This window comes from Diorhabda sublineata, chromosome 7 (genome assembly GCF_026230105.1).
Source record: "Diorhabda sublineata isolate icDioSubl1.1 chromosome 7, icDioSubl1.1, whole genome shotgun sequence".
NCBI classification, from domain to species: Eukaryota; Metazoa; Arthropoda; class Insecta; order Coleoptera; family Chrysomelidae; genus Diorhabda; species Diorhabda sublineata.
The window spans coordinates 32,540,287-32,561,390 of record NC_079480.1 but is presented as its reverse complement, the minus strand read 5'-3'; the positions used below and the strand labels follow the sequence as shown (position 1 = coordinate 32,561,390).

At 32.4% G+C, this 21,104-nt stretch overlaps 1 protein-coding gene across 3 annotated transcripts in view; it reads left to right on the top strand.

Moving 5' to 3' along the window:
- The window catches only part of LOC130446449 (mushroom body large-type Kenyon cell-specific protein 1), a 215,139-nt gene that overhangs the window by 167,808 nt on the left and 26,227 nt on the right, over positions 1-21,104 (top strand). For all 3 annotated transcript variants that reach the window (XM_056782720.1, XM_056782721.1, XM_056782719.1), the window contains 2 exons: positions 10,667-10,776; positions 14,573-14,953. In XM_056782720.1, the coding sequence (XP_056638698.1) occupies positions 10,667-10,776; positions 14,573-14,953 (491 nt within the window). The remainder of the gene's footprint in view (positions 1-10,666; positions 10,777-14,572; positions 14,954-21,104) is intronic.

Here is a 21,104-nt window from a genome sequence, read left to right as displayed (position 1 = left end):
GTTCAGGAGTTTAATGAAGATGATCCTGATACAAGGCAAAAATTCTGGGAATTAGTCATGTATAGAATGAACGCAGATTTGCAGTTCATGAACAAAATAATTTTTTCCGATGAAACGACGTTTCATTTAAACGAAACGGTTAAAAAACAAAACTGTGGATATTAAAGTAGCGAAACTCCTCACTGGATATGTGAGGTTTGAAAAATGCTAATAAAAACCAAACCGGGCGACCAAGGAGCTGGTTAGTGTTACAAGTTGCAGTAAATGATTTAGTTTCGAAGAAAATCTTCATCTTTACCATGTTCCAGCTTGACAAATCAGCTTGGACGAGGACTACTTTTACCTTTATGGGCATACCAACAAACACAATTAATATAGATTTTGGAGTACCGAAAACTCTGGATTAAAATATCAGACACCTTCACATTTTCATTGATCCAACTACAATTCACGATTCAGCAACTGTTAAATCTAAATAATCTATAAACATGTTACAACATTTTGATAATTACAACATTGGAACATGGATGCTGCTACAAGGATATCGCGTGGCCTCCTCGCAGTCTAGACTTATCTTCAGCTTATTTCTTTTTAAGGAGTTTTCTTGGAATCAGATTCTACGTGAAAATAACATTCGAAAAAATATCGAAAACTTAGGAAAGTTTAATTAAAAAATGTCTAAGTGATTCAGTATATTAAAATATAAAAATTAATTCATACAAAATATGACTCCAATAACTTTTGCTATAATTAAATTAGCAATAAAAGATCCTTCTATGTAACTATCGAAAGCGTAATTGGAAATCTAATAAACCATTAATTTAATTTTTTTTTTCTAATTCCATTTTAAAGTTCTAGTTTTACTTGTATCGCGTTCAAAGTAATTAAAGAAATAATTAGAGCCTAACGGACATTCCTACTTCACACATGTGGACAAGACCTTGTTTCCTATTCGTTCAAAATTATTATTAACTTTGCTATTAGCTACAATCAACTTATAGATTATGATCTAGATTTCGTATTAAATTTTTTTTAAACTAATTTAGATAATACGGGGTTGAAATAGAATAAGGAAACAAAAAGTATCAGGTGTGACTATTAAGTAACGAGACTAGCGCTGTGGCAGCCTAATCTTTCGAATGCGATGCCTACTGTGTCTGTAGACAAATCAGTGTAGCTATTACCTTCTTTTGTATATGAGCTGTTTTTTTTTCTTAAAAATGATCGAGGTTAAACGGATTGGTGTGAACATTCACATGAAACTTACAAAAACTGCAATTGAATGGTAATGAGTGTTCTGTTTCTGAGTGGTTTGAACGTCTTCAAAATGACCGAGAAGAGGTTGCAGATCAGTCGCTCTTCCACGTCAAAATAGGTGAAAATATCGAAAATATTCTAAACAATGTCATTGATTATTTCTTGGTTGAATCGCTGTTTCGACCCCTCTGTAATTTGATTGATTTTTACGTTGTCATTCCCTGGAATTTTCTCTCTAATGCAGTAACAGGCAAACTCCAAAACTGGAGCTTTGAACTTTTTGTTTTCGACTACAAATCAGGATGAAGTTTTCATACCTGATACATTTTCCTTTTCTTTCAGTTTCAGGAATATTCTTCCATGATTCCGTTCCAATTTCCTATTCGTAGCATATTTGTCCTCCATACCCTTTTTTTCTTTGTTCGTGCCGTTGTTGTATCCATCTTGTTTTCGACGTTTGCGCGTTGGTTCTGTAAACGTGAGTGTCTTTAACCATAGGCTTCATCTACGAAACCTCCTTCTTTATCCGGGCTTGGGACCAGCAGGTTAGCCACTAGGTGACTTAATCCACCTAGTAACTAACCCCAAGCGGAGTTTTTATCAATTAGGGACAAATCCAGAGTGACGAATATGATATATCAGAAAATCTTTTAAACTTTTAACCAATTTTTAAAAACTAATTGGGGTTTCTTCATTAATAAAGTTACGCCTATGTATGAGAATAATATATTATTTAATATCATTATAAAAACAATGCGGAGGTTTGTTTATTGGGTTACTAAAGAAAGTTTTAACAAAATTCGTGTAGGCAATGTTGAGCAATACTAAAATATGCTCTGACAATTCTCGCAGCTTTTATATTTCTATGAATTGAGTAATGATTTAATATTATTCCTAATAAACCAAGCGAAAGTATTAATACAATAAATACAAGAATTTATTGTGAATATCAAATTTTTTAATTCCATAATCAAAATAAAATTTATATAAGAAGCTAAGGAAAGAAAAAAAGAAGTGGAGAAGCGACCAATTCATTGGCACTTCATTTCATGAAAATACTGTCCCAAAAACGAAAAAGTAATACAAGTGGCAACTGGCCAGAAAAAATTGAGAAAAAATGGATGCTTTTCCAAAATACTGCCCGAGATCCGTTCCAAATAGATACTACGTCATCAGCGCCGATTGTATAGACTTGACTTGACTTGATTCGCAAGCTGAAGTGTTGATTTATTGATAAATATGGAGCAGGGGTTTGTTCGTGGTCAATCAGACAACCTGCTCTAAATAGATTCCCTTGCAATGACTAATTATTTTATCACCAGAGAATCAGTAAAAGCCCGAATTACACCAGAGCATAAACTTCGTAAGATATAAGATAAAGATCTTGTTATTTCGAATCGTCTAATTAGCTCCGATTTCTGTGAAGTTCTATTGGTCAAAATAAACATTGTCTTCAGTAGAACTGACTGATCCTTTAGTCAACTGATCGGCGCTGATGACGTAGCTTGTCGGCCGAGCTTTTGATAACTTGTGTGATAATTAAAAATGCTTGAAAAATCAAATAAATTGCTAGATTTGAGTTATAAAGTAACCACTCTCTTTAACATAATAATCCAAATGTCGTTTCCAAATTCATAGAAATTGGTCAGCGATGTTACTGGTGATGAAGTTTCAATGATTCTATGCCCGGATAGTATAGCTGATTAATTTCACTTTTAGCTTGTTATATTATTACTAATACGTGAAACTGTGAGCTCTACAAGCAAGAATATGAATAAATAGTTATATTTTCATTATTTGCATGTTTCTAAGGCAGCTTAAATGATCGCTAACAAGAAGGAAATCCATGCAGATGACTTTCGACATAGTGCAAATGTTTTGATATAAAAATAGCTCAAGGTAATTAAGCATTGGAAGAATGAATAGCTCAAGAAATTGATATTGAGGAATATTGAAGAAAGAACTCGACTGCGTCGCTTTTTGTTTTCAATTTTTGCTTTCCAAATTATTCAAACATATCTTCCATTGTAAGTATCCCCAACATTTCATTATTTCCTTCTATATATTCTTATTTGGGTTGTATGTTTAGATCTTTTCTTATAAACGAACCACGGTAAGTCGAAAACCTTCCAAACTCGAAGAAATATTATTTTCCGTTTCCCTTCAAGCACCAAAACCTTTTAAAAAAATTTTCTGTTGGCGATTATAAAATTTAGACTTAGTAAGGGCCTTCAAGTGAAGAAATTGATAACAAATAAGTGTGAAACGTTAATTAAAAACCTTAAATCTTGCTGATAATTCGAAGCAGTAAAGAATAAACTTAAAAAGAAAGATGTTGTCAACAATTTGTTATACCGTTGAATACTCTTTCCACGATCGTAAAGAATAAGAAGATATACATAATAAAAAAAAGTTGGGAATAGTCAAAAAAGGACGAATTCCTGAGTTTCATGACTTGGGATAGTGCTTAAATAAGTGGTTTAACCAATGTGGTCATGAAAATATAAACATTAGTAGGCCCTTGTTACCTGAAAAAGCTGAAATGCATTCAAAGTCTTTAGAATTTTATTGTTTCAGAGCAAACAATAAATAGCCGGACACCTATAAAACTCTAACTTTTAGAGATGATATAAATTACATGGTGGAAAACATAGTTTTGTTTGTCGAAATATAAACCGCTGCCATTAAAATATGAAGCATACACTATGGATGACTTCTGTAATCTTTCGAAACTGGCTCATGAACATCGGCAATAAAATGAATTTAGACAGAAGTAAGATCCTATTATTCATTGATTATTGCACGCACGCAGAGACATACCATGAAATCAATAAAAATCGATTTTTTGCCTCCTAATACCATATCAAAATTTCAATCGACCGATCAAATAAATATTCTCGGGTTTTTTTCATTTTTTTTGTCGTTCTGAGGCCCGAATTTCATTCTTTTGTCGTTTTGTGAATACCCTAGATTAAAATCCAAATTGATCTGTATCTTGTTTTATCTTGATGAATTTAGTGTTCATGGCTTATTATTTTTTGTAATTCTGTTGTTTATATTATCATCTTATGTTCCGATTTCGTCTATTATGGTTCGTAGTTATTGGTAGTGTTTAATTTGTTCCATTCTTTCTGTATTTCATGATTATCTTGGTCTGTTCTTCTCCAAAAACAATTACTTTTGTTTTGTTCCTGTTTATTTTCATTCTTATGTATCACACAATAGTATTGGACTCAAGCTTTGATCTTGTCTTAATCCCATGTTTGTAGTGAAGCCTTCTGATATTTTCTGATTTCTTATGACTGAATTCCCATTATTTCCATTGATATTTTATATTATCTTCATTATCCATAAGTTGACTCCTCTTTTGGTCAGTATATTTCATACTTTCTCTCTATTTACTCACTATCAAAGGCTTCTAAATTTGAGAAGACCACGTAAAATTTCGTTATTTCTTGTATTGCTTTTTCTATCATTTGTTTCATAGTAAATACATGATCTTGAGTACTTCTTTCCATTTTAAATCCACTATGAGATTCTTCAAGTTTGTCTTCTACTGATAATCTGATTCTTTTCTCTAATATTTTCATCGTTGTATTGATTAATGTTATCAGTAGTTACTACATTATCTTTTTCTGATTCACAAGATTAATATAAAATTAACCCTCTGGTCTGTACCTATTTTAAACGATCAGATAATTTACGATTTTTCACACTTGTCAGTAACCGATGGCAATATAATAATCTAATCATATTGTTTCATTGTCATTATAGGAATCATCAGGTTTAACGATGTCCCGAAAAGAGATTCAAGATTCATAGAAATTCAAAGAAATAACTGGATAAGCTCGTGTAGTAGCACTTATAAGTGTGGGGTGTTCGATATCAAACTCATTAGTTTCTCGTCAATTCTTATACCAAGAATTATCTTAATTTTTAATTAACTGTGATTTATTTGATTCTTAACATTAATATTACATAATATCAATGTATCATAAATTCCAAACCAAAGTAGATAAATATTTAACAAGCGATTGTTCGTTCGGTAGCGATGCGTCATTTAATCCGATTTGGAAACCATTAAATATGCAAAATTATATTAAGAAGCCTGTAAAATCCACAGGATGTGGTTTATTTCATTGGAAACATACTAAAAAAGCAAATTATACTTGTCGATATCAAGAATATGATAATTTCAAGCTGATAATTGAATGCAATTTGAACCAAACAGCGTGGATACGCTGTTTTATTGCTTACGATTCGCATAGAAGCAAATAAGTAAAAGCATTATAGTAAACTTCTTTCCTGGATGGCCGGAATAAATTTAAAAAAACTTTTTCGATCGATGTTACCAACCTGAACTCTCAAAATTCTCTTTCTAGAGCGCGAAATTCGAATTAAAATATTAAAATGTCTATATTATTAAAATTTCATTGACGCTATGTCTACAAAATGATTCATATTTGTATGTTTTAACTAAATCCTTTTTCTTCTGGTGATTCTTGGAGAAAACTTTTTATTTAACGAGAAAATGGTATAAAGGGGAGTCAGATCATGTTAATTGGACCCCCCTTTACAAATTAATGATAGAAAACGTATGTAAAATATAAATTATCGAAAGTAGTCATACCTAAAAATCATCCTATAAAACAGTTTTTGAAAATTTTGATTTTAACAACAATTTTTTTTAATAAAAATTTTCAGTACCCCCGAAAGGGAATACTGAGGAAAAACCGTTTAAAAGGGTTTATGTATGTTAATTGACTCTTAAAGGCCGCTTGACATGATGCAAGACAACGTGCAATGCAATGCAAGACGCAATATTTCTTGATCAAAAGCATGCGCAGATTGTTTCATGCAAGATCTCATACTTGGAACTTTATCAGTTTAATGTCATTTTATTGCATGTAAGTTGCATTTCTTTGAAGAAATCTAGTTACTTTTGGCTCAACAGATCAGCTGACTTTCGTAAGACTTAAATTAATTCTCATTGTTAATCTAGGCACAAAATATTGAATGAAATTTGAGGTTAGAATTTGGATTAATACCCTTTTCTCTACTGCACTGACCACTTTTTTCTTGTTTAGTTTACCTAGTGCTGAAATGTTCATATTTAAACACTACACAAATATTAAATGAAATGCAATATTTATCTATGCAGTGTATTGACCAATAAATTGCATGCAATTTCTTGCAAGTTGACTTGCATCATATCAAGCGGTCTTTAGAGTAAATTTATCACTAGAGGCAATTTCACAATGGTTGGATCCACGAATATTCGGTCCAAAAATAATAGTGCTATCTGGCTATTAAATAACGAGACTGCTCGCCTAGAGGGCGCCCTAGACGGGTGCACGTCCCAAAATACGTCACTATTATACTATTTGTGCAGTAGCGGTTGACGAAAAATTCCTCGTTAAATTAAAAAAAAACTCCAACTGAGTGCTATAAATTGTTGCAAGAGCCCTATTCTCTATCTCGTGCGCGTGTTTTTGAGTGGTTTAAGCGCTTTAGTGAGGGCCGAAAGAGCACTGAAGATGATCAGCGCCCAGGTCGCCCTGTGATTGTTTCAACTCCGGAAACAGTCACAAAATCAAGCAAATTGTGCGTGCAGATCGTCAAATGAGCATCCGGATGATTGCCGAGGCTGCTAACGCCGATAAATAAACGGGTAGAAAAATTTTACACGAGGGAATTACACATGACAAAATTCTGTGCGAAGCTGGTGCCAAAAAATTTTACTTCTGACCAAAAGCGTCAACGGGTCTCCTTAATTTCTTTGAACGGTTAGAAGAAGGTCGAAGGGGACCCGATTTGAATAGATAGAAGCGGTAAAGCAAAAAACGGCAGAGCTCCTAAAGGCCATCATCAAAGAAGACTTCCAGCACTGCCTGGATCAATGAAAAAAAACGTATGGAAAGGTGTGTGGAGAGGGGAGGGAAGTATATTGAAAAGGAGCATTCAAATGTAGAATAATTTTCATAATAAAACACTTTTTTCGTAACCAGTCTCTGAAATTTTGATTTATTGAATTTTTTCCAAATTCCCAAAAATTTCTTTGGTGTAGACACAACTACAGCTATACAGGAATTAAACGCGAAAAACCTGAGCTGCTACATGCTTCCTATGAGGAAAGATCAGTGAAGCAGACAAACAGTCGAACAAAAAACTAGTGATAGTTTGATAAAAAATGCGTTAAAAATCGATTGTCGTACTGAAAATTCATTAAAATATCAATTTGCTTAATAAAAAGTTAATAACAAATATGATAATAATAATAAATGAAATTTGCCAAAGAATGATATGTGAAATTATAGATTTTAAAGGTAATAATTTTATGGGATGATTTTTATGCTTTCGATAATAAAATTTTAATAAGTTTTCTATCAAATAGTGATAGGGGTCCAATTCACATGATCTGACTAAGATTTTAATCAATAATAAATCAAACTGAATACACTATTCACGCCATCACTACACCAACACTCATAATTCCACTACCTGACGCACGTTTCGATAACCAAGTTATCGTCTTCAGAGACTAAAGTCTACTGCAGTTTACCTCCAGTCTCTGAAGACGATAACTTGATTATCGATCGAAACGCGCGTCAGAGTGTAATATTGTGAGTTTGCCAGAAATTCTAGCTTACTAATAATAAATCAAACAAATGTGTAAGATGGGTTTCTTTTAAATTTATTCAATTCAATTTTTAATTTCAGAACTTTATTTTTGAACAATAACAAATAACATCCGTGATTTTGGAAAGGATGTTTATGTTTAAATTTACAATACACTACATTTTTTGAGGTGATAAAAAATATTGATATATTCTAATCGGACACGAACCTTTAGGGGTTTTGAAACTACCAAATATTTCGATAATTGTATATAAATATATATTTACATACAGGAACTGAAGTTTTTTTATGGCGAGGTGCTTCCAATATATCAAGATATTGAATTACATCTCGTTTTTAATATTCATCGAGGTATAAGCCAGGAAAGTAGTTATTTTCTCTCTTAAAGAACAAGATACAAAACTGTGGTTCTCACCTACATGTTTAAATAAGCGGTTATATCTGAAAGTATACGGAAATATCACTGAAATCAAAAATTTCTGTGAAAAATTGAAATCTTATATACCCACCTTAGTATTCTTCACAAAACGATACTACTGATGCGTATTTTTCATCCCGTTTACGTTTATGTAAAATTCTTGCTCATGTACGACAGATATAAATACCTGCCAATGCTTAAAGTGATGATACAGAATTGAATATTATGTTTGAGTTCCAAGAAAGCCCACAAATATTTTTGTGAACAAATGATGGCAGTATTAGATAACAATGTGATCCAATATCGCTGCTTCGATAGACTTTCCTAATTACTTTATCCACACAGATTCCCTTAACTTAATCCAACCTCTTCCAAAAATTCTGACCACAAGTTCCTTGGCAATCAATATTAAGCAGGAACGAAGACTGCTACTTAAATTTTGACATATGGCAACATCGGTGTGAATATGTCAAATCTGACACAGTCATTATAAAGTATAATGACGGAGAACGTACTGAAAACTACTGAAAACATTCATCTTGATCAAAATTTTCGTGCCATGATTTCCTATGACTTTCAACGTGGAACCAATAGCAGTGCCCATCAATTTTCTTCTTGAAGCACCATCTCGAACCACTGTGTTTAGCTAGTTTTCCGAATTCAATCGTGGTCACACTTCGCTACAGGATGAAATTCTAGAAGGTCGTCCAAAATCGGCTGTGGTGCCAGAGAACTCAAAAGAAAGCTCGTGGCAATTGACGCAAGGAAATGCTGAACAAACTCAATCGCGGTGCCTCAAAAGCTCGAGACAGGCAACGAATCATTGTCCAATTTCGCACTTCCAAAAAGAAAATCTTGAAGTTAATAAAAATTATTGATAACGTATATGAAATTAAGAAAATCAGGGAGAAGTTTGATGGAGTATTGTATGATATACATTTTGGTATCATTGAGTGTACGATAAAACTGAATATAGTCCTGAAAATATACTATTTTAAACCCTTTTTCATGTATTCTCCAATTCAATCAGTTTCGAGCTTTTAATATCGATGTCTATGATTCGGCCCAACTCTTCGGAGATCTGCCTGCTTATCTTCTGATGATTGGCTTCTCCTTGAATTCTTTTTCCGCCCCACGTGTGCCTTCCACTCTGATCTTCTCTGTAACCATCTGACTACATCTGTTATCTGGTCGTAGGCCTATCTAACTGCGTTTACTGTCTCTGAGGATTACTTTATTGATCTAAGGGTTTGCATATCTGTTTTTCGGAGAAGCTGCTTTGTCCTGCTTGTACCCGCTCTTGTTTTAATTGCAAAGGTTAATATGGGACGTACAGTAGATATGAATATTTTGTGCCATAGAACGTCGCACAAACTTCCGGAGATTCTCACGGCCTTGTTGACTACTGTGAGTGCTTATTTCTTGATTTTATACTTCCTAGATAGTTGAAGTTCATAACTTACTAATTTTCGACGTACTTGGTCTTTACTTTTTGTTAGAGACTTTTCTTGGTGATAGATATCTTCATATTGGACTCTTCTGTCATTTGGTTGAAGCATTCGTCGTATATTGTCATCGTATTCTGCTATAAGGACAGATTCATTTACGTAGCATACAATTCGGAACTCGCTGCTTCCCATTGTGTATCCTCTTCCTACAGTTTTGATTCTGTTTATCATGTGGTCCAGGAAACGGTTTGAATGCATTGGACTTAGACTGTCGCCCTGTCTAGTTCCTGTTGTTACTGGAACGTCATCTTTGAGTGTGTAATCGTGATGAATTTCTGAGTTTTACCTAGTCTAAAGCCTCGGTTAGGTCAACAAAGCATAGGCTTATTATATTCTATAATTCATCTCAGTACAATTGTGTCAGAAGCCTTGTTGCTATTAACATATTACGATATTTTGCGATGGGTAGAGCTAGAAGATTAATTATGGTGCTAAGTAAACATATGCCTCGGTATTTGCTATCTTCTTTCTTTTCTTATGAATAGAGATGGTGATGCTGGGTCTCCTTTTGTCAGTACTGTTCCCGAAGAAGTTCAATAATGCAGTCAATGTTTACTTTTATTTCAAGACTTATAAATTGAATATACCTTACAAATTATTAATATTTCTATAATATAATGAGTTTGTTCATTAATTCCTTATGGAAAATAAACTGAGACCTTAACATTTAAGTCCCATTATAAGTATAATTCATCCAGTACCTCATATACTCAGCTATCCTATCCATCGGCAAGAAGTAGTCTTCTCAGCCCAAATATAACGTTGTTATCCTTTTTATTAACCGAACTGAAAGATGTTTTCATATAAATGTGAAATTATTTTCATAATTCTTTTTTTTTTTCAGAGTCCCCGCCTTTCGGACTCGGAAACTTCCGACAGTCATAGCGACGGCGAAGTACCGACATCTTTATTACCTACCTCTAGGGGGTTGCTCAACAATAATCACCATCACAGGTATCAACACGACATTTGTATTATAAACCAACTTTTCATTTATTGAATCAATTTTAAGTTAAAAGTACTAAATAATTCGGTCGACTATAATATTTTATGGTCCTTCCAGCCGTATAACATGTTACTACAATGTTATTTGGTGGTATCTGCTAAAATACAGAGTTTGAGTCATTGTAAGCAAATTACTGAAAAATCGGACCCTCACTAGTGTTCAAGTCCAACAAAAGCTCAGAAATACGCGAGGATTGACTTTGAAAGGAGGAAAAGGAGACACAAGCCCAGCTACTGGCTCCAAACTTATCCCAGCCTACCGAGCATCCCGTCTACGATTTGCCGGAGATGTTAATATGTTTTGAAATATAGTCGCTTCACTCAAAAAACTATTCAATATCTTCAAATATAGTTGTTTCGCATATAAAAACTAATCAATGTCTTCAAATATAGATGATTCACTCAAAAAATGATTGAAAATAAATTGAAATAACTCAAAATTGCGGAAAATGAATACATTTCACTCAAAATGTTTTCAAATATGATTGATTTACTCAAAAAACGATTCAAAATAAATTGAAATAACTCAAAGTGTGTTGAAATATAGTCGATTCACTCAAAAAACGTTTCAATGTCTTTGAATATAGTCGATTCACTCAAGAAATGATTTAAAATAAATTGGTATAACTCAAAATTGGAGAACATAAGTACATATAACTCCAAATGTTTTCAAATATAGTCGATTCACTCAAAAAAAGATCCAAAATAAATTGAGATAACTCAAGGTGTTTTGAGATATAGTCGAATCACTCAAAAAACGTTTAAATATCTTTGAATATAGTCGATTCATTTAAAAAACGATTCAAGGTCTTTGAGTTTTGTCGATTCACTAAAAAAACGATTGAAGATATATTGAATTAACTCAAAATTGCGGAAAATGAATACATTTCACTCAAAATGTTTTCAAATATGATTGATTTACTCAAAAAACGATTCAAAATAAATTGAAATAACTCAAAGTGTGTTGAAATATAGTCGATTCACTCAAAAAACGTTTCAATGTCTTTGAATATAGTCGATTCACTCAAGAAATGATTTAAAATAAATTGGTATAACTCAAAATTGGAGAACATAAGTACATATAACTCCAAATGTTTTCAAATATAGTCGATTCACTCAAAAAAAGATCCAAAATAAATTGAGATAACTCAAGGTGTTTTGAGATATAGTCGAATCACTCAAAAAACGTTTAAATATCTTTGAATATAGTCGATTCATTTAAAAAACGATTCAAGGTCTTTGAGTTTTGTCGATTCACTAAAAAAACGATTGAAGATATATTGAATTAACTCAAAATTGCGGAAAATGAATACATTTCACTCAAAATGTTTTCAAATATGATTGATTTACTCAAAAAACGATTCAAAATAAATTGAAATAACTCAAAGTGTGTTGAAATATAGTCGATTCACTCAAAAAACGTTTCAATGTCTTTGAATATAGTCGATTCACTCAAGAAATGATTTAAAATAAATTGGTATAACTCAAAATTGGAGAACATAAGTAGATATAACTCCAAATGTTTTCAAATATAGTCGATTCACTCAAAAAAAGATCCAAAATAAATTGAAATAACTCAAGGTGTTTTGAAATATAGTCGAATCACTCAAAAAACTATTCAATGTCTACAAATATAGTCGATTCACTCATAAAATGATTGAAAATAAATTGAAATAATTCGAAATGTTCTGAAATATAGTTGATTCACTCAAAAAACGATTGAAGATATATTTAATTAACTCAAAATTACGGAAAATAAATACATATAACTCAAAATGTTTTCAAATACGGTTGATTTACTCAAAAAACGATTCAAAATGAATTGAAATAACTCAAAGTGTTTTGAAATATAGTCGATTCACTCAAGAAACTATTCAAATTAAATTGATATTATTCAAAATGTTTTGAAATATAGTCGATTGACTCAAAAAACTATTCAATATCTACAAATATAGTCGATTCACTCATAAAACGATTGAAAATAAATTGAAATAATTCAAAATGTTCTGAAATAAAGTTGATTCACTAAAAAAACGATTGAAGATATATTGAATTAACTCAAAATTGCGGAAAATAGATACATATAACTCAAAATGTTTTCAAATATGGTTGATTTACTCAAAAAACGATTCAAAATAAATTGAAATAACTCAAAAGGTTTTGAAATATAGTCAAATGACTCAATAAACTATTCTAATGTCTTCAAAAATAATTTATTCACTCAAAAAACTATTCAATGTCTTTAAATATAGTCGATTCATTCAAAAAACGATTGAAAATAAAATGAAATAACTCAAAACTTGCAGGAAATAAGTACATATAGCTCTAAATGTTTTCAAATTTGGTGGATTCACCCAAAATATTGATCCAAAATAAATTTTATGTTTTTAAATATAATGTTTTAAGTATGTTTTACTGTTTTAAAATATAGTCGGTTCACTCAAAAAACGTTATATTGTTTCCAAATAAAGTCGCTTTACTTAAAAAACGACTCAATGTTTTTGAATATAGTCGATTCACTCAAAAAACGTAATTGGTCCAAGACGTTTTACCGTCAAACCTTAACACGTGTTAAACTGTCGTTGCGTTCTGTTTTGAGTAGTATTTTCGTATTGCAGGATTTCATTTGTTCGATCTCCTACTCTTCTCCTAGAATATTTTCTGTTCTCGAATTTCCAATCCTTTTTTCTAAGTCTTTGATTATTTCGTCCATCTGATTTTTCATCGTTGTCATTTCATTCTCCATGTCAGATTTCTTCTTCTCATTCAACGTTTTCATATTTCTCTCCATATCCAATTCAATAAATAAAATTTTAATTTCCATGTCATTGGCTATATCAGTTCTAAATGACAAGATATCCGCAGAAAGATCGTTCCTCAGATTAACCAATATATTGTTTTTCTTATAGATTCACCCAACTGATATAAGTATTGTATAAATAAATGAGAAAATCATTAACTTGGTGGGGTAAATAAATAGTGATATAAACATGCCTAAGAGTCAGAAATTAATGCATTCAAAGACGAGACCCCCATTTTGATCTCATCAATTTCTACTAAAATGGACGATAACATTTCGATTATGAAGGACGACATTTCCACTCGCGATTATCCAGTTCGGCTTTCAGTTCCGTTACTTTCAAGTCTTTTAGCCATTTTTATGTGATTATTTATTTACAATACCCCACAACTGACAACGATATTATATATTTTTTTTATTTATTTATAATGACGAAGGAATTTATAAACACTGTCTTTCACATACTTAATTTATTTAAACGCTACACTTAACTTTGGATATATAAACACACCCGTTTATATATCCAAACAAAGTTCTTAAAAATTCTAGAAAATAAACAAACAAAACAAATAAATAAATAGACCTTTCTAGAAATTAATTCAAAAAAAAACAATGTAAACAAATCGCTTGCTATGATGAAATCTTATATAAAAACAAACATCAAACGAATTCCGGATATATAAAACGTATATCAATGTGCCGCGCCTTCGCCGAATTGTAGAATTCCACTACAACCGGACACGACCGGCTCCAGGGCCGACTTGTTCGTTACAATATTTTGAAATAATCGAATAGAATATTGGATCTCGTCTCTATTCAAAATTTACTGTTTCCAAAGGTTCTTGTTAGTCATAAGTAATAAGTCAAAACGAAATATCTCGAAACGAATATGACGATATAATTGATAGTAAGTATCGTCCAATTTAATGTCGTTTATTTTTTCAGATCCAGCATTCAGCACTCACTGCCACCACAAACGGCAATGACAACGATCGAAAACATGTCTATGGCCGCGCTAGCAGTAGCGGCTTTATCTGGGGGCCCCAGTCCCGTAGGAACCCCTACCCCCAATTTACCCTTCTACAACCCCACTCTCCTTAACCCGAATTGGTACCTGGCGAACGTTGCGAGATCGTTCCATACTGCGGCGACGTTGAACGACGCCGAGAAAAGTAATGGAGGATCAAACAATGCGGCTGGAGAACAACCATTGGACCTAAGTAAAGGTTCCGTTAATAATAATAGCAGCGTTACAACACACGAGCAGAAAGTGGGGACTGCAAACCATGCTAGATTGCCTACCTTAGATTCCAGGCATATATTCAAGTGAGTATATTTCTAATCAAATATTATCAATACCAAAATTGGGGAAACCGCAGGTGCATTCCCTAATTGAAAAAATTCATAGTACATCATATCGTCTATAATAAACATTTAGGTAACCCAAATAATATAACTAAATTGAAGTTACTTGTACCACTCGTGATAATCATATCGAACACCATACCAATACACCAACAATCGCAAATACACTGTATGACGCGCGTTTCGATAACCAAGTTATCGTCTTCAGAGACTGAAGGTTTACTAGAAACTTGGTTGGGGCTTTTCTAGATAGGTTTAGACACTCGCTGTTGTTTTTCTAAAGATAAAAATGAAGCTTCGAAATCTAATTTAATTCAATCCAAGACGTGTTTTAAAAAAATGTATGAGGTAGACATACAGATTCCGGATGATAGAGTGAATTTGACAAGCATCTACAATAAAATTTCTGTTCACTCAAAAAACAATATATTGTCTTTAAATATAGCCAATTGACTCAAAAAACGATTGAAAATAAATTGAAATAACTCAAAATTGCGGAAAATAAATAAGTATAACTCAAAATGTTTTCAAATATGATCGATTCACTCAAAAACCAATCCAAAATAAATTGAAATAACTCAAAATGTTATGAAATATGATGGGTTCACTCAAAAAACGTTATATTGTCTTCAAATATAGTCGCTTCACTCAAAAAACGATTCAATGACTTTGTATATAGTCTGTTGACTCAAAAACGATCGAAAATAAATTGAAATAACTCAAAATTGCGGAAAATAAATACATATAACTCAAGATATTTTCAAAAATGGTCGATTTACTCAAAAACCGATTCAAAATAAATTGAAATAACTCAAAATTGCGGAAAATAAATACATATAACTCAAAATGTTTTTAAATATAGTCGGTTCACTCAAAAAACGTTATATTGTCTTCAAATATAGTCGCTTCACTCAAAAAACGATTCAATGTCTTCAAATATAGTCGCTACACTCAAAAAACGATTCAATGAATTTGAATATAGTCAGCTGACTCACAAACGATTGAAAATAAATTGAAATAACTCAAAATTGCGGAAAATAAATACATATAACTCAAAATGTTTTTAAATATAGTCGGTTCACTCAAAAAACGTTATATTGTCTTCAAATATAGTCGCTTCACTCAAAAAACGATTCAATGTCTTCAAATATAGTCGCTACACTCAAAAAACGATTCAATGAATTTGAATATAGTCAGCTGACTCAAAAACGATTGAAAATAAATTGAAATAACTCAAAATTGCGGAAAATAAATACATATAACTCAAAAAGTTTTTAAATATGGTCGATTCACTCAAAAAACGATTCAAAATAAATTGAAATAACTCAAAATGTTTTGAAATATAGTCGGTTCACTCAAAAAACGATTCATTGTCTTCATATATAGTCGATACACTCAAAAAACGATTCAATGAATTTGAATATAGTCAGTTGACTCAAAAACGATTGAAAATAAATTGAAATAACTTAAAATTGCGGAAAATAAATACATATAACTCAAAATGTTTTTAAATATGGTCGATTCACTCAAAAAACGATCCAAAATAAATTGAAATAACTCAAATTGCTATGAAATATAGTTGGTTCACTCAAAAAACGTTATATTGCCTTCAAATATAGTCGCTTCACTCAAAAAACGATTCATTGTCTTCAAATATAGTCGATACACTCAAAAAACGATTCAATGAATTTGAATATAGTCAGCTGACTCACAAACGATTGAAAATAAATTGAAATAACTCAAAATTGCGGAAAATAAATACATATAACTCAAAATGTTTTTAAATATGGTCGATTCACTCACAAAACGATCCAAAATAAATTGAATTATCTCAAAATGTTTCGAAATAAAGTCGATTGACTCAAAAACTATTCAATGTCTTCAAATATAATTGAATCGCTCAAAAAACTATTCAACGAATTCGTATATAGTCATTTGACAACTCAAAAAACGATGGAAAATAAATTGAAATAACTCAAAATGGCGGAAAATAAATACAAACAAAATATGAGAAATAATTTCATTGTCCCAATAATAATAAATCGAGTGCAATCGAGTGAAATAAAATTAATAAGTCATTCATTTTGTGATATCGCCAATGGCAAAGTACTTTCAAGTGAACTATTGTGTTAAAATTAGACGTTTTCTCGTTAAAAACAAAACATAGGCAGTTAAATGAACTCACATACTTTAATCCAACGAAAGGGGTCAATAACAAATAAATGCAGCGCCATTTAAAAGATGGTTTGTTAAATGAAAGTTTAAATATTTTTTCTTGGAACGACTTTGCTTTTATCGGTCACAAGCTTTTCTTATCGTATGTTTTATTTTGTAGACGGTATTTGTAAGACTAATGGTATTTTATTTTATATTATAAATATGCATGTACTAAAGATACTTGTAGATTCTAAATTTTACTAGAGTGCCGAGTAAATCAAGATGACACATGAAATATCTAGGAAAATAATAAATACGAGGTGAAATCCATATGATAAAAGGGTTTTCAATATTCGCATACCAATTGGTATTAGATTTTTGTTCTGAGGGGAGCACATTTTTACGAAACGGATATCTGACACTTCCTCAACCCTTTATTTTTTCATTTGGAATAAACCTGAGTTTTATATACTTCTTCTTCCGTTTATTAGGCGTAGTTGCCTGTTTTATCTTCGACATCCTTGCCTCAGATTCTGCTTCAAGGTTGTCGTTCCACCTTTTTATGGATACTCTAGGTACTCCTTTCTTTCTTGATAGAATCCATTCGTTGACGTCATCTATTTTACACAATCTTCTGATGCACTCACTTCCTTTCCTGTCCAGTAGGTTTTCCGTAGCACTTTCATCTCTGCTGTTTCCATCATTCTTTTGGTTTTCGCAGTTTTTGGCCGTGTTTCAGCGGTGTAGTTCATTATGGGTATTGTAGTGTCTTCTATGTAGTGGTGTATTTTTGTCGGAAGTGAATATTCGGTGCAATAAATCCTTCTCTTCATACCGTTGCAGGAGACGCGTGCAAACTTCCCAGTGTGTGAATTTCTGCTCGATATTCAAATGTCTTCACACCCATCTCGCTGAAATTTTACGTTAACGGAGCAGATCATAGATTATTTATTCAGTATCACCTTCGCTGATGCCCAATACTGCGTCGGTCTTCTAAAGTGAGTTTTTCTACAACGCTGACGTTCTCATCGGTAATACTTGCTCAGGGGTGCCATACATGTGGAATTTTACCACCACTACTCGTCCTTGATGCGTAGATCAACAGACACTAGTACATTTTTCTCGTTTATATCTATAAATAAACTCAAAAGTGAGTTTAAGCGGTCCCGGCTACACTCTACACTTTGTAACAGACCGGTCTAGCACTTTTACGCCACTAAATTATTCAAAAATTATTTTTTATACTTGAATCACTCTGGTATATTCAGCAACTGGAAATAAAGATACGTAAAAGAACTGCGATTCGTAATCGATACAGAATTTTGTATGTGTGATGAATTTATTCGTTACTTCATAACTTTAAGTAAAGATTATAACAAAAATTACTTTTTATGACTACAAAACCAGCGAAGTTAAATAAACGCAATTGTTATATTCTCTACTGCGTAAAATAACCAATAAAACTTCCAATTCACGAAAACGGCGTCGTAACCTTTCAGATATTTCACGTTTATAGCTACGTTTATCTTGAGTCTTTTACTATATGAAATACTAATATGAAAACTAGATTTAGAGTTGTACATTTTCGTATAATAACGACCGTATTAAAATGCTTTCGCGCTTACAGGACATTTTCATGCTCTGTCGAGACTAGTAAAATTAGAGATCTTTATTATTTTGTTCGGTTCCTATTCAAAATCAAATAATTTGATGTTTCAAATTTTGTGATAATATATAATTCTCACCTGCAGTATATTTTATTTAGACTAATACATTCAGCAGATCTCCACTGGTTATATTTTTTGCCTGTCTCAGCCCCAAAATGTTTTTTCTATAACTGCTATGAAAAGTGACGTTTTTCTCATATCCAACTTAATATGGAGAATCAACAAAAACCGATGAAAACTTAGTTGACACAACTGCCAGAAGTTTTCTTGATTCTTAAGTTAGTTTTCATTCGTGGTTTGATAAAAATCGCAATTTCCATTAAATATTTTAGTAGGACATAATTATACCAATTTATAATAAATAATATAGATACTGACAGTAGTGAAAAATTGGTATGTTATAGAGAAAATTGTGCTGAAAAATTTGATATATATCCCTTCATCTAGTTTTTCAGCTTTGAAGTTCCAGAAAAAGAGAAATAATTTATACATCATAGCTCAGCCCCGGTTTGGTTTTTGTACCTACGAAAGATCGTTCCTCGTGGTGTTCAGACTAGCTCTCTTACCCAAAACCACTGCACCATATATGATGATTGGTCTCACAACTGCCGTGTACATCCACCCCAATTCCTCTCAGTACTTTCGTGGCTTTAGTGATTACCTCCTCTTCATATTTGTTCCACAAAAGTTTGCCATTCAATGACCTACCTGTCTGGTTCGATAGGCTTTTTCTTTAGTGGGGGTTATCGGGTAGGTATCCTACACCTTCTTGTGTAGTTGTGTCCTCTTTGAATTATATCATAGTGTTGATTCTCTAAGTATCCTTGACAGAGGTCAGTCAGCTCGCATAAGAGTTCGTCTACCACTAAACTCCACATAAATGGGGATGCAACTCCCCTTGTGAACATCTTCTGTTAGCAGTAATAGAAATGGTGTCTGCCCTACTTTCATTTCTGCTGTTCTTGTGTGCAATTGTGCCAATGCAATATCTGTTTGGTATGCATATTGACAAGGATGTAGTGGTTTCTACTTCACTAGAAAAAAAGCTTCGTAATTGAAATAAATTCTAGTTGATTAATATCAATATTTGATTGAGCGAATAGAAAAAACAATTATTTGTAAGTGATATGTTAATGGTGATAGAAGCCCCATCACTGAATTTTTTCACTCCCTATATATTCAATATTTGCCGTGAGTATTTTTTTTTTAAAAATCCCAAATAATTTCCATGCAGTTCCTATTATCATCGGGGTCAATCACCACACTGCATATGGTCTATTTGTTTTTTATATCTGCGTATGTATCACAATTGTTTACCGTCTATGTTTGCCGAGTGCCACACACTCATTCAACTCGCGAAAATAATTCGGTTTTTGTTTTTTCCATCACTGCAAGTGAAGTGGCCATGGATAAAAGTGCAGTGCCAGGGTTTGATCGCATCATCTTTCTTTGATACCACGTCGGTGAGTGGTTGTGTTGAACACCGTTTTATTTATTTTTTTAATTTGTTTGTGTCATAAAATAAATGCTAACATTGTGTAATTTGCTTTGCTAACTCATATACGGGGTTCGGTCAAATGGTTCTCAATTATTATAAGAAACAAATTTTTCATCAGCTTCAATAAAATATACAGTGCAGCTTATCTAAGATAACAAACGGAAATTAATGAATTTTTAACTCTCACAAAGCTAAGAGGATGGTACTGACGTACCCCAAACGAACATTTTCGTGATCTTTTTTGGAGTAATACAGGTCTAGTAATATGTAGCTCACTCTATTACACACTTTTAACAAAGATTATAACTTTCTACCTTCAATTTTGGTGAAAAACCCTTCGTGCATGAGTATAGATTTGTTTGTATAGAGTCAGTTGCTTTGGAGAATAACGACTCGAAGTATGAAGAATTTTTATATCTATGAGAGGCAAGTGATGTTGATCATATAAGTGACGATGAAGAAAAAAATGGTATGAAATGGAAGAAATAATTGAAGACTAAGTTCAATCAAGTTTTCCGCCAGGTAACCCTAAAGGTACCGTTCGAGAGTCAAATAAATATGTTATAAAGAAACGCGTCAACAAGAAACAGAAAAACGGAAAACAAGAAAAGACAGAAATTATTACTGTCGAAGAAGACGGCAAGAAACCAGAGACAACAGTTACTGTAGAAGAACTGAAGGTTCCTGAAGAAACAGTCCAGCCAGAGAAAATTCTGTTCGTCCCTTCCTTACACGAAGCAAAAGTGATTTCACTGATGAGGAGATATTGAATATTTTGGAAATACAGCTG